This window comes from Ictalurus furcatus, chromosome 14 (genome assembly GCF_023375685.1).
Source record: "Ictalurus furcatus strain D&B chromosome 14, Billie_1.0, whole genome shotgun sequence".
Classification (NCBI taxonomy): Eukaryota; Metazoa; Chordata; class Actinopteri; order Siluriformes; family Ictaluridae; genus Ictalurus; species Ictalurus furcatus.
The window spans coordinates 18,484,468-18,499,850 of record NC_071268.1 but is presented as its reverse complement, the minus strand read 5'-3'; the positions used below and the strand labels follow the sequence as shown (position 1 = coordinate 18,499,850).

The following is a 15,383-nucleotide window of genomic DNA, read 5'->3' as shown; positions in this document are numbered from 1 at the left end:
GCAGGCTGAACATATCTGTTTAGCGGTCTCACATTTAAAATATTAATAGCACGGTAGCCTATACAATTATAAAATTATAAGCATAGACATAAAAAAAACTCCAAAAAGAATAGTGTATGATGAATAGGTTTAATTTAATCAATTTCAATGCAGTGGAAACGAGAAAAATAAAAACTGTACATTTCAATTTATCCTTACAGCTCTTTTTATTTCTTCTTTTGTCATGTTTGCAAGCAGATACAATATATATATTAACAAACAAACAAACAACACAAGGAACATGTTCATTTTAATCATAGCCTAGGCTATAAAACAGCCACACAGCTATGAACCAGGTATTTATAGATGGGCGTTTCTCTGAAACGGAAGCGATTGTAGATCATGTGACGCTACATGTACTCTCGCGAGACTTTCACGTTAAACCTTGGTAACAGTGTAAGGGAGAGTGACTTCTGCTGCTGCGGCTGTCGTCAACATGCTCAAAGCTATTACCAAGTCAAACCTCAGGACGCTGGTAAGATGCATGTATATACCAGAGTTTTATGCTGCTTCCGATTCAGGAGCTCTTTATACGTTGTTGATTTACCGATTAGACGTCAAATAAACGGTTGTGAAGGTGTTTTGAATAAGTGTTAGCATTGTCCGCTAACAGTTCTAGCTAACGAACAGCACACACTTGCACTTTATTTGGTGATGTGCGTGACACGGGCACGGTTAACAGAAATGACATTTTCATTCCAACTAACTAGGTTACTTTTCTAAAAAAAAGTTGTGTCATTTTTGTTAGATAGCAAACTGAGTAATGGGGCTGCATCGTTATCATGCTAACGCTAGCCAGTTAACTAGCATGTGACCTGTCACCTAGTTATTTAACCTCGGCGACACTGTGCGCGCGACGTGTGCTTTAGTTAGCTGAATGCAGACGTTTCTCTAAAATATAGGCAAATGTAAATATTAATTACTTCCATGCATTGGGAAGAGTTCACAGCTGTGGTTAAAACTAGCAGCCGGCTTGTTAGTTAGCTAGATAGCTGTTAGCGACATGTCAAGGTTACTAATTATATATAATATAATTTCGTTTATTATTATTATTATTATTATTATTATTTATACGATCACCATTCTAAGACCCAATGCTGACTCTGTATATTTTAATTGGCTGAACTGTATATTAGAATCTTTATTATTTCTAAATCCAATCCCCCGTCACCTCCCAAAGAAAAACAAACCCTTTTCCCTATGTAACGAGTATTGATCTGAGTATTGATCCGAGCTATCAGCCTAAAATCTTAATCTTCAATCCTACTGTGGTTTGGATTGACCCAGTAACAGCAATGATGGCTATCTGATCACAGCTGTCACTCTCTGTCATTTATAGACTTTCTGCTAGAGCCATATCCATGCTACTTCACATTGCATTCACTTTCTTCTAGATCAGCAGTTCTCACCCTGGGGGACGCAGAGAGATCGGAAGGGGGTTGCAAATTGTTGTCAAGAAATAAACAGACAGGGCATCATTTGGGACTCTGTGTATTTTATTGCTTTTCAAATAGAATGTGCATAAATGAAAAACCCCGCGTTCCCTCTCCCTCTGTATTTTCTTGTTGCTGGGGGAGGCGGAGCTTGACCTATCTTTTTAGTGTTGCCAACCTAGCGGCTTTTCAGACCCCTTTATTGACTTTTTTGCAAAAAAAACGCGCCTAATGACAACTCTTGCCACTTTTTGGACAAACCTTAGCAACTTTCCAAATGTCGCCAGTACTGTCCTGCAAGTGTGAGGTCTTGCTTTCCCACTGCACTCACACCTCTCTCTGCATCTGCTCTGTTCAGTGAGGGGCTGAGAGCCGGAGATTTAACAGTGTCATGGATAACGAGACGTGCCACATGATAGGGGAGGCTTCTGTTCTAGAGTTACAATGCTTTCTTTACACATTGTCCACAATATACATGCAATGCCGTAAACCGGTGTGACATTAAAGTAAAAATCCACCCTGAATGAATTGAATATCCATATTCATAATGAGTTGAGTTTTTGCTTTTCTTTTTGTTTTGTTTAAGTTTAAACTTATTTAATTGAAATGTTGGTATACCCTCAATTTATTCGACTACCTGCTGATAGTGTTGTCAGTGAGAGCTCATCTCTGTCTAAAGAGACCAATGCAGCAGTGCTTTAGTCCTTTAGACTGTCCAGCTCTTTCACTCCCTCATGTGTATATTCTGCTCAAACAGATCAGATTCTAAAGCATAAATTTTGTGTTAAGTCATACTCGATCAGCGTCATCGTGCTGGTCATCGCATTCACCTCATGGATGACTAGCTGAGCCGAGTCTCTGATGATGTAACTCAGTGTACTTGGACGGTCCTGCTGGAAGGTGAACCTCCGTCCAAATCAGACTGAATAGGTTTTCCTCAATCATTGCCCTATATTTAGTGCCATCCATCTTTCCTTCAATCCTGGCCAGTTTTCCACTCCCTGCCAGTGAAAAGCATCCCCACAGCATCATGCGGCCACCACAATGTTTTGCTGTGGGAATGGTGTTCTCTGTGTGATGGAAAGTGTTTTGTTTGTGCCACACATTGTGTTTCCCATGATGGGCAATAAGTTCAGTTTTAGTTTCATCTGACCAGAGGTCCTTCTTCCATGTGTTTGGGAAGTCAGCCAAATGCTGTTCGGTGAACTCCAAACACATTTGATTTTTTAAAGCCCTGCTCTTTGGCATGTAGGGCTGCAACTAATGATTATTTTGATAATCGATTAATCTGTCGATTATTTCTTTGATTAATCAATTAGTTGTATTAAAAGGCCAATTTTTATTTTCTGTAATTTTTATTTATTTATTTATTTATTTATTAGGAAAAATGCGTTATTTCACATACTGCCCAGAGTTGTCCTTCAAACATTGAAAACTGACGGCTATGAAAAAGGTATTAAATGTATCTATGTGGGCTATGCTATACACTGTGCAAAGGACTTTAAAAAAAAAAAAAAAAAAAAATCCTTTATATTTTGAAAACAAAAAAACAACTGATTGTCCACAAGCTTTAAAGCAGAAGTTAAATCACTATATTAAAATGCTAAAGAAAAACAAAAGCACAAACTAAGTGTTAACTGGTAAGAGGTTGAATGTTCTGCAGTAACACACATTACTCATTTGAACACAGTAACATTAATTTATTCTGCAAATGTATGACACTTCTTACATTTATATACAATTACATGTTTTAACCCCATTAGTTACTGCTCTCATAAACACAATTACTTTTGTTTCTAAATATAGCATCAAACAACATATTTGATGAAAATTAAGTTATTGTGCTTCCTTTCTATTGTGCACTGTTTGATAGGCATGCATGCGTGGACACACTCATTCAGTGAAGTTTAATGGAGACTCACTTGCTGTCAGGATGAGTCTTTATGTAAAATGGAAACACTGGTGTGAATTTTTTAACATTTACAGATAAGGATATAAAGGTAAAAATATAATTTCTGTGCTGAAGAAAACCTGTCAGGAACACATTAAACAATACACGCATGTGTTGCAGCATCTGACATGCCAAGCCACGTTAATACACTTACATGTTTGTTTGAAGCGCTTAATATAAAACATTGTCATGTTTTGGATGACCTGGATCATGCATTTTCCTCACAGCAGCTCATTCTGTGACCTCTGCTGTTTCTCAGATGTGTTTTATTCATAGAAATGCGTTTTGTACCATTGTGAAGTGACGTCACTGACTCGGTTATACACAGTGATGTCACTGACCCAACTAATCCATAAGGAAATTTCATGTTGATTATTTTAATTATCGATTTTATTGATTAGTTGTTGCAGCCCTAGTGGTGTGTACAGCTTAAAGTGGTCCTATGGACAGATATAATATCCTCTGTGCAGCCCCTTCAGTGTTTTCTTTGGTGTCTTTCATGAATCTTTGCTTAATGCCCTCCTTGCCCGGTCTGTGAGTTTTGGTGGGTGGCCTTCTCTTGTCAGGTTCATAGTGGTCATATTCTTTCCATTTTGTTATAACTAATATAATGGTGCCCCATGGTATTTTGAAAGTTTGGGATATTTTTTATAATCCAACATCGAGCTGTACTTCTCCACAACTTTGTCTTTGACCTGTTTGGAGATCACCTTGGTCTTCATGTTGCTCAGGGGCCTTTCAGAACAGGTGTATTTATACTGATGTCATGTGACAGATCATGTGACACTTTGATTGCACACTGGGGGACTAATTATGTGACTTCAGATGTTATTTAGTGGTTTCATAGCAAACCCCAGTATGTATGAAATTTGTGGACCATTTGTTTAATGTTATATTGTTATAATGTTAATGTTGTAATGTTCTATTTTCTTCCCACAGTCAGGCCTGATCCAGAGGTTTCAGAGCACCCTGGTAGTTGCAGAGCACAACAATGACACCGTGACGCCTGTCACTCTCAGTGCTATCACAGCAGCCAGCAAACTTGGTGGGGAGGTGTCCTGTCTCATTGCTGGAACAGACTGTGCTAAGGTACATGGACACTCTGATCCAGTTATAATTTGATTATCACCGATTAAACTTCTGCTTTCAAATGTTGAAATGTGTTTGTGTGCAGGTGGCAGAGCAACTTTCACAGGTTGAAGGAGTGAAAAAGGTTCTGGTTGCCCAGCATGATGTCTACAAAGGGATGTTACCAGGTAAAGGAAGGATCAAGGAAAAGCCATTTTATTGGCTTTAGAGGGCAGTCAGTGAATGTCAGAACTGTTTTTTGTAATATTTGGTGAATTTCTCCTCACACAGCTTCTGCCTTGCACTGAATCAAGTCTGGGTTCTGAATTTCCAAACCGTTATCTTCAGTTAATGTCTGCCAAAATAATTGACAATAACATTAAAGAGCGATAAATACATTGTAGTCTTGTTCCACTTAGACAGAAGTGGTACATGTTTGCATGTAGTTCTGGTTTTATCTCACAATTGTGTTGCCCATGATGATTTAGTAATTCATTCATTCATCTTCAGTAACCACTTTATCCTGGTTACGATCGGGTTCCCATCCCGGGAACACTGGGACACCAGTCAATCGCACTATGTACCACTCTTTTACACACTTTATTCACACATAGGAGTAATTTACGCCAGCCAGCCTGCCTGGCATGTTTTTGTGAGGACCCTCATGCAAACACAAGAAGAACTTGCACAGAAACTCCACACAGACAGTAAACCAAGCTCAGGATTGAACCGTGGACCCTGGGTCTATGAGGCAGCTACACTACCCACTACACCACTGTGATACAGCTATGAGCTACAGTACTAAACCATCAGGGTACAGAGTCGTCAGAATAAAACTACAATAAAGCAGTTCCATCATTTTCCCCCATAAATAATGGTAATCAGACTGTTATAAGAGTTTGACAATTTGTGGGTTGTTATAGGATTCAAAGTAAAATGTGGCTTGTTTCCTCTTTTGTCCGCCATAGAGGAGTTGACGCCTCTCATCTTGGCAAGCCAGAAACAGTTCAATTTTACACACATCTGTGCCGGAGCATCTGCGTTTGGAAAGGTAATTAACATTTTTAGTTTTTATAGTACAGTAAAAATGGCAGCATAAAGTTCACTGGAGTAACATTTGCTTCCCTCGGAAATATGAACTTATATTAAAAACATGAATGTATAAGCTTAAGTATAGCATGAAACCTTTTAGGATGTGGTGTTCTAAACCAATGTGCTGGTGTCGCAGAGTGTTTTAATAAAGAAAATAATTTCATACCCTTTATTTAGTTACAGTTTTTTTCCCTTTCTTTTTCTGTTTTCCCTCTTTATGTGCTATCTCTTAAGTCAAGTAGGTTATAATATTCTGTATGTAACATTTGCTTTGATCTGTTGTAAATTATTCTCAATGGGTTTATTGTGGAGTATAAATGGGATATGAATCATGTCTGACACTCCATAGTTAATGTTGTGCTGGACTTTATCCTTTCTGAATTGTTTGAGAAGTCTGAAGTAAGTGAAGTGAAGCCCAGCCCACCATTATATGCACAGCGATTTGTCATTCTGCAGCCAAACTGTCAGCCGGCAGATCTAATGGTATTTAAATTCAATTGTAATACATTTAACAGTATCTTGTGTAGCGTAACCCCAGACCAAATAGATATATTAGTCTCAAATTCCTCACTGGCTAGATGTATTTCATATGATGGATTTTTTAAGTGGTGGATTTGGTTTCATTATGTCACTATATGAAACACTTGAGGTACCACTATGTGATATTTTTCACATCTAGACTTTTTTCCCCGCTCAGACAGGATGTTTGTGTTCAGTCTGAGGTTCAAGATCATGGACGTTTTCACACATTGCAGAGCCTGAACCTGTATTTTTGCTCCATTATAGAGCTTAAGTTTTTATAAATATGGAATCTTTATTTAAAAAAAAAAAAGTACTGCACCCATATACAGGAGACCAGGCTGTACATTTAATTCATGGTTCATTTTTGCAGTAACCTACAGTCACCATTCAGTGTTATGTTCTTGAAGTAGAAACCTTGCCTGCTGGTGGATTGATTGATAGACAAGTCATGCTAAATACAGTGCCTTGCAGAAGTATTCACCCCCTGAACTTTTTCACATTTTGTAGTGTTGCTACCTGGAAGTGAATTGGACTTTGTTGGGCTTTTTACCATTTGATTTGCACGTGTTTGAAGGTGCAAAATATTTTTGGTATTTTGACACAAGTATTTGGTTCCATACAGCTTGTTTCCCAGTCCCGGCTGATGGAAAAGTATCCTCATAACATGGTGCTATCACCATCATGCTTCACTGTTATGATGGTGTTATCAGGGTCATGAGCTGTATTGTGTTTCCACCAAACATTGTGCTTTGTGCCAAAGCCAAAAAAGTTAAAGTGTGGTCTCATCAAGGAAGAGAACCTCTCTAACATGCCTTTTGTCAAAGACAAACTCAGAAAAGGTATTTTATATGCCTATTTTTAAATAATGCCCTTTTTTTCTTGCCACTCTTCCATAATGCCCAGCTTTGTTGGGGTCTGAGCTGTGGTTGTCCTCTGAACAGCTTCTCCACCTGAGATGTGGAGCGCTCCAGCTCCTTCAGAGTTACCCTTGGCCTCTTCGATGCATGTCTGACTAATGCCCACCTTTACCCTGTATCTAACTGTGGTGGATGGCCTCCTGTATGTCATGGTTGTGCCATATTCTTTCCTCTTTTTTTTTTTTTTTCAACAATGGTTTTATTGGTGCTCTGTGGAATGTTGAAAATTTGGGATTTTAAAAAACTCTCCAAAAAAACCCTGATTGATGCTTTTCCAGAGAAGTCGTGAAGTTGTTTTGATAGCTCTTTGGTCTTCATGATGCTGTTTATTTAGGCATGTTCTCTAAAAAAAAAAAAAACAACAACTCTGGGGCCTTGCAGAAAGAGGTTTATTTATACAGATCAATATAACAAAAAATCAATACCATGTAGATTCTTTTTCATTGTATGCTTGCTAGATAGTCAGTATTGTATAACTGAAATGGTAATATTTCTGTAACATATCATCTAATGTTGGCTTCTTTAACATCCATCACCATCAGTCTGGAATGCTTTAACGTGTAAAGCGCAACGACTTGTACTTGGCAAATTATTAAATATTTTAAAATTGAGTTCTCAGTGGAACATGTAGATCATTGCATCTTAAAAATGGAAAGCTGAAATTCAGCCAGTGCTGGGGGGGACACGTAGAGATGCAAAACTCACACTTAAACCCAAGTGCTCTTCCCAGATTCCCCCCCCCCCACAGCCCCGCCCCGCCCCGCCCCATGTATTTTAGGTTTTTTTCTTTATTATACATTTTTTATTGGACTACATGTTTCAAAACATGATGTAGATATAGCTCGAGTGTAAATTACACCTTAGTATCTTTCGCAGAATCTTCTTCCCAGAGTGGCTTCCAAGCTGGATGTTGCTCCAATCTCCGACATCATTGAGATCAAATCCCCTGACACTTTTGTGAGGACAATTTATGCAGGTAACTGTGAAGTTGTATCCTTCTGTAATAATCTGAATTAACTACTATGTGTAATGTGTATTGAATGTATTCCAATTCACATCATGTTTCTCTTGTCCTTCTCACAAGAGCATTCTTGTGCTTGTTTATATGATTTACTGCTTTTGGATGAATATGCAACCAATGACTCACTCCCATGTATTAAATCAGATTTTCACTGAAAAATCAGTATTTTTTTTAAATAGTTTTTTGGTGCCCTTTTGACCAGTGTTTCAGTAATTATGTCCTAAAAGTCTCTTATGAAATCAGCCTGCATAAGAGAGTGCAATAAATGCTGTCTTTAACCACTTGATCTTTTGCCAAATATATATATGTACTTCATTTCTGCAATCTACTTGTAACATTTTTCACACAGGGCTTCTGCTTTGTACCGTAAATTATTTTTAAATGGCCATTCACTGAATGTGAACCTGATCTACAATACTACACAGTTCACCCAAATTTTCCATCAGTGCTCTTTCATAGGAATGTTCAAACAGGATAAACGGATGAAAAATGGATAATTAGCTAGAGGCGCTGAAGTTCTGTTAAAGCATTTAGACCATTGAACGGTGCAGTGCTGCATTTATACATGGCTGTTTGTATCTGCTGAACCAATATAAATCAGTCTTTGCCATTTGGAGCAAATGTATTTGTCATCTGTGAGACTTGCCTGTTTTAAAAACTCTGCTCATTGTCATTTGCATTCTCTGAAGTAGTTTCAGAAAAACCTTATACGACAATGTAAAACTCCAATATCTGTATTGTGTTTGCCTTAGGAAATGCTCTTAGCACTGTCAAGTGCAATGAAAAAGTCAAGGTCTTCACAGTAAGAGGGACTTCTTTCGAACCTGCTAAACAGGGCGGAAGTGCGACATCAGAACAAGGTACTTGGCCTAGTCTATATTCTGTGCATCAGGGGCTCAGAATTCCATAGTAATTTTGAATCGATGATCCAAAGCTTTTGTCCTCCATGTGGAGTGTAAGTAGGGTTTAAATGAGTGTGCTGAAAACAATTTTCGTTACAAACTACAGAATGTTAAGAGATTATTTTGTTGTAGTGTCTTCTGCTACTCCCGTTGGGATATCTGAGTGGCTGGAGCAGAACCTGACCAAGAATGACAGGCCAGAGCTCACTAGTGCCAAGATTGTTGTGTCTGGAGGTAAGAGACTGCTCATAAGAACAACTATATTTTAGTAGGAGACTACTAATGTGCAGTGAGATGAGTGCGTTTCATTTGGACCTAATCCATTCAATTCGAAATGAAAGTGCATGTCATGATGCTGAATATTACTCATAATTTTTGAGCGTGGTCAATCAATAGGTTGAAAAGCAAGCCAGTATTGATTTGACACGAGTCCTAATCTTGTCAATAATGTTATGCTATATGGCTGTCTGCCTTCTGTATCTCCTAACAGGCAGAGGTCTGAAGAGTGCTGAAAACTTCAAGCTGCTTTATGACCTGGCTGACAAGTTAAATGCTGCTGGTAAGTAGGGTAATATTTTCCTCACTAACGACAAGGTTTGTGATGTCACTGAAAATGATTATTATCTCTTAAGTGAGGTTTATTATTTTTTTTAAAACTAGTTTTCTAGTGTTCCTTGGGCGTAAACTGAATATTCTATACTTTTATTTCACAAGTTGGTGCCTCCAGAGCTGCAGTAGATGCTGGATATGTCCCCAATGACATGCAGGTTGGACAGACAGGAAAGATTGTAGCTCCTGTAAGTAACACTGTTATTTGCAAATGAACTTGACTGCTATTTCCAAAAGACTCTGAATGCTCATACATACTGTTTATAAACACAACAGATAATTCACCCAAACTCCATCAGAAGGCATTATTCTTCATATCCACCATACTGTCTGAAGTATTTGATAGATTGCTCGAACTTTCAAGCCAACAGTCTTTTTTCTAGTCAGATAAAGATGGATTCTTGGTGCTCTTTAAAAAGGTTAATTTTCCATTATCTGGTTCAAGTGGGACCTCCCAACTGTCATTATCCACACATTTGAGCGGCATGGAGCTGCCGTAATGTAGTTAATGGCACATTCAGGCTCCTAAATGATTTACCAGAGCCATTAGTGGAGCAGACTGCTGTAAATGTCTGCCCTCGGCTCAAATCGGGTAACCCAGTTTCAAACCCAGCTCACCAAATGTTTTGACAAGCTTGTCGGTTGCTCCATGGCATTTGCGTATCTGTAATCATTCTGAAGGAACGCTAAAGAGATTTTAGTACTCAGACTAGGGGTTGTACATCCATCAATTTTAACTAGCGGACCAGTAATTAAAAATAATTAAAAAAAGTATTTGACTAGTCATCTTTTCCATGGTTAACTGGTTCACTGATTTTAGACTTTTTTGTTCATGCAGCACAAAATTGTAGTGCAGTGCAAAATTGAAGTCAAACTGCACTTCAATTAACAGCCATATACAGGGTACAAATAATTTTTTCCGCCATGTTCAACACCAGCTTCAGTGTCTGAAAATGAGCCCTCTTTGAGCTAGCATATGCTGATCTGACTCTAAACTAATTGAATGAGATCAGATAGTGACGTGCAAACCCACAGCTCCCAAAGAGCTCTTTCACACAACACTGGTCAGTACGGAATTCACCCTGCTACAGTGCAATGTTTTTATTTACATTTTAATTCACTTTAAATGACGAAAAAAAAAATAAAATAGTGGATGAGGACTTCCTTTCCTTTGGGGGCAGCCACTAGTCGGATTACACATGCACACATGTCTTGCACACAGTACTATATTTCATACAAAGTGATATTAAAGTGTTAACTTTAATTTAATTAAAGCAAAAGAAAATTAAAAAAAAGACAATTTCCCAGCTTAGTATATATAAACATGGCTTTATCTAGTCTGAAAAATCTTCACACTAACAAAACTGTTTACTTTTATACTTACTGTTTTAAAACCCGACTTGTCCACAGCTTCCCACAGAGGTTACTCTGGAATGTATTAGTACTGGACATGGTAGTGCTTACTATTAATATTTTTCCATAACTCGTTGTTTTTACTCCAATCACATTCGTTTGTGTTCTTATGAACTGGTGTCATGTTTCTGTTACACAAATTGTGGTATTATGACCAGTAAGCACTTATCTAATCTTGTTCCATTGCATACAAGCTTCAGGTTCTTTTGCTGTGCATTTCTGTTTTAAGAGTCAAACTTTTCTTTCAGACTCCTCCTTGATTGTGTCTCAGTATGGTCTGGAGTAAGAGAGACTGGAGCAAAATACTGTATTGGCCTGGCCTTGTTCGAGTTAGATGTGGCCTGGCTTTTAGGACTGAGGCTGCCTGTGTGTTCACAAATTGATGCTGTGTTCCTAGGAAAGCATGGCAGTCACATTAAACAGCACTAAAATATTCATAAGGCAGTGCATTAAGCTGAGAGCTTGTCCCTAGAGGGAAGGGGTGGTGAAAGAGGGGAAAGGAATGGTGGGGGCTCCTTCATGCTATACCCCTTTCAGAGTCTGCTTTTTAGGGATTACTTGGGAAGGCTGTTCTGGCTCTAGAAATGATCAGGCGGGGTGGCTAGGTATTTCACTGATGTGCCAGATCATGTACAGTATGATCGTGTGGTTGCCCAAGGCCTGTGCTAACCACCTTTCTAACCACTACATCTTTTCGATGAAATATTTTATTTTTATTCTAAAAATGACATTTATTATAATTTCCACATTTATTCAGCACGGTGCAGTAGGCCTGGAGTTGCTGCATGCAGTTTCTCATATTTATTTAAGGGCTAGTAGCAGGCAGCAGTCACATTTATTATTCTGCATTTGAGCAGCACATTTGTACCTGCCATATTGGTGCCTGAGGCAGGAACTGATTAGGGAAGAGCTCAGTCGGGCCTTGAAAGCTTATTAAATGAGTTATTCTGTTCTAAAGCGATTCATTACTGTCAGGTTAATGAATAGAGATAAAGAGATAACCATAATTCGGTTTGATAGATTAATTAGGGAAATGTTTAGGTTAATAGCAGTTAAATTGAAAATAGTCACTATTTTAACACGAATCAGTGACACCTGCTTAGTTGAAGATAAATGAGTAATGTTGCAGATGATATTTGCACCATAATATTCTACTCGATATTCATAATGCAGAATGTCAATGCCATTTATATTTTAACTCGAAATGCGTACTGGTTTTAATAAGAAGCTGAACGTTCTCTATAATAAGTTTGTGTGTGCATGCTGGGTGCAGGACTGTGGTGTAATTTTGTACTCTATTGCTCTGTGCACAGGAGCTGTACATTGCGGTTGGAATTTCTGGAGCTATTCAGCATCTTGCTGGAATGAAGGACAGTAAGGTAGGATAATTCACCACCACAATGATATGCATATTAATATATTAATTAACTGTTTTTAGAAGCAGTTAATACTGAAGATTGTACTAGTCTGTTGCCCTGTAGCAGGCACTTCTGAATCTTCCAGTGTGTCCCAAGTCTTCCTTCTATTGAACTTGACGGTGTGTTCAACTGGAGAGTGATTTTCTTAATGTGATCTGGAGGAGCTTTTTACCTGCATGTATTATTTACATGCTTTTTCTGCCTGATCTGTGTCTTGGCAGTGCAGCTCTTTGTGACAGTGCTTCAGTATCTAGCAGACCATCTACATCTTGTCCATGACTCACCTGCTTCATTTTCAGATAATTAACTGTATAAATTATAATCGCTTATACCACAGCACTGCTCGATTACAATTGGTCAGAAAGTGTTGATTCATTTTCTATAGCAACACGGCTTGGACTGTAGTTTAAAATGGATTACAACATGGGTAATTGTATGTTCAAGTTTTCTGAGGAGGTGTTTATTTAGCTATTTATTAGCTATCTATAGTGTCAGCACTTTGTTACAGTCATAGGTAAAGCTGTAACTTTACATTTTCTGGCACCGGAAAGTCTTTGGGACTTTGTGGTTTGTGGTCTTATTAACTTCAAGGAAGAGAAATAGAGTGTATTATTAATAAAATAACTACTATACCTGCTATAGCATAAGTGATGACTTCTTTCACTGATGTTCCACAACCTTAAATGAAACTATAAATTATTAAAAGAAGTTGTTGACGTGGTGTTCTTTAAGTAATTATTTAAAAAAAAAAAAAAAAAAAACCCTTACATTTGCCAAATTGCTATGGTATAAGAGGAATAAAACTTGCTTTGGGGCTTGCTATTCTTAGAAAATGATAAACTTATCACAGAATCAAAGTTTCATATCACTGTGTTGTTGATTTTCACTTCCTGGAAATCTGCCAATTTGTGAATAATTTCATATTTTTATTTAAGAGTTTAATTTCTAAGTCCTCTTTTGTTTGCCTGTGCAGTCGAATTGAAGAAAATCAGCAAAAATCCAACCAGCACAGCTGTATTGTCTGAAACCTGTTTTGTTGTTTTACAGACTATCGTTGCCATCAACAAGGATCCTGAGGCCCCCATCTTCCAGGTTGCCGATTTCGGCTTGGTTGCTGACTTATTCAAGGTAAACATGTCTCGGTGACTAGGAAAGAAAAGCAGCATCACACACACTACTATGGTTTGGTCAGAAATTTCATTAAATAAAATCATTAAAGTCACACATTTTCGGGCTGTTGCACATGTAATCAGACTCCTGGGTATTTGCTGATCCCTGGTGGTTTCTGTAGTGCCAAGTTTACCTTCTCACTTCCAGTCAGAGGACTGAGAAATGCAGAAATACCGGAGAAATGAAAGCCCCAGTTTTCCCTGATAAATTTTGCAGCATGCATTATTCCAGCTAATGGAAATGTGCTTCTGCTGAATTATTGACTTGCATTAATCAGAAGAGTCTGGTCTTGAACTGGGGCCTGCACATTAACGTGAGGGAGTGGCAGACAAAACATGCATCTCTCCCTCCTTCACAGCAGAAAAGTAATTGATAGTTACTACAAGTGTTTGGGGTGTAGACTTTCACCTTTATTTTCAGTGCCCTTGTGCCAGTGCTTTACATGGCCCATTGGCTTCTGTGGTATTACAGTGGCATACAAAGTGCAGGAGGCAGAGGGTTGCCACACACAACAGCAAGCGTCTGTTGTTGGTGTTTAGCGCCTGTAATCTTCCTGTGTTGGCCCGGTCATTCATGTTTTATTTAGGCTGTGTAGTGCTTGCCATGTGTGTGTGCAAACTCTGTGGAAGTGACTGGTAATGATAGACCGAGAAGTTGCTTACCGATCAGTTTACACCTGATCACTCCTCAGATAACTGATTTAATATAGATAGGCTTTCTCCTCTTCCTTAAACTGATAAGGGATCTAGGGGATATATTCAGGTGACAATATTCTTTTACAGCTGCTTTGCATAGCCTCTATTTTCAAGTAATAGGATGGTATTTTGCTGATAAGCTTTTTAAGAAAATTGGCTGTATAGCAGACTAACGTGTTCTCTTTGTGATCTAGCACTTTGCATAAGTTTTCACCTCCTTACTTTTGTGATTAAAAAAAATCCAAAAATAAATCAAAATATTTTAGTATTTTAGTATCTTCAAAGTAGACCCCTTTTTGCCTAGAATTTCCATAAATGTATTCTTGGTATTTTCTCAACCGATTTCCTGAGGAATTCCCCCGAGATGCTTTTTAAACAGTATTAAAGGAGTTCTCACCTACGCTGGACTCTTAATGGCTGCTTTTCGGAATATTTCGCTCTGAGTCATCCATTTTTTTGCTAAATAAAATGTTAGTTTTCAAATGAAAGAAATGAATGCACAATTATATTTTTGTCTACAACACTGATTTTAAACATTTAATCATACACCTTCAGATCAAAAGCTTTTAAAGATCATGAGAAACATTTCAGTCAAGTGTCTCCAAACTTTTGACCGGTAGTGTGCACAAAATATCAATCTAGTCTGCAGAATTATGTACAAATTAAAATGTTTTAATTTGTGACTGCATCAGGTTGTGTAGGTTAATCTGAATTTGTTACAGTGATGACAATCTTGAATGACTTTTTAAAAAACATTTTTTTTATAGGCTGTCCCTGAGATGATCGACACTCTGAAGAAGTGAAATTCATTACTCGGCTTCTAGCTGGGACATACTCCTGAGCCTTGTGTGTAACTGAGCCGGACACTTGCCTTATGAATGAGCTAGGAAATGTCACTCCTCCTGCATTCTTCCCTCCTGATGCACACCTCAGACCTTTATTTATGTAACGTTTTCAGGAGTCTACATTTCATGCTACTGTATCTAATAACATCATAATGTGGTCAGTATATTAATGATGTCCGATCTAATTTGCCAATAGCATTATGTTTTGGCCTTTGGCTCAGTGTGTAACATCTATACACACACACACACTTGCCATCTATATCAAGTAATAAATATCAACTCTCATCA

The 15,383-nt window shown here is 38.1% G+C and overlaps 1 protein-coding gene across 1 annotated transcript; it reads left to right on the top strand.

Annotated features, from left to right (window-relative positions):
- The first annotated feature begins 399 nt into the window (after positions 1–399).
- On the top strand, positions 400–15,383 carry etfa (electron transfer flavoprotein subunit alpha). The gene is made up of 12 exons (XM_053640867.1): positions 400–514; positions 4,363–4,512; positions 4,598–4,679; positions 5,460–5,542; positions 7,899–7,998; positions 8,796–8,903; positions 9,078–9,179; positions 9,436–9,504; positions 9,660–9,742; positions 12,281–12,346; positions 13,433–13,513; positions 15,018–15,383. Exons 1-12 carry the CDS (start codon positions 476–478, stop codon positions 15,051–15,053), a joined length of 999 nt encoding a protein of 332 aa, XP_053496842.1. The 5' UTR covers positions 400–475; the 3' UTR covers positions 15,054–15,383.

Coding starts and splice junctions, on each gene's coding strand:
- etfa (XM_053640867.1), top strand. CDS start 476: ATGCTCAAAGCTATTACCAAGTCAAACCTCAGGACGCTG. Junction 515..4,362: donor AGTCAAACCTCAGGACGCTG/GTAAGATGCATG, acceptor TTCTTCCCACAG/TCAGGCCTGATCCAGAGGTT. Junction 13,514..15,017: donor TGGTTGCTGACTTATTCAAG/GTAAACATGTCT, acceptor TTTTTTTTATAG/GCTGTCCCTGAGATGATCGA.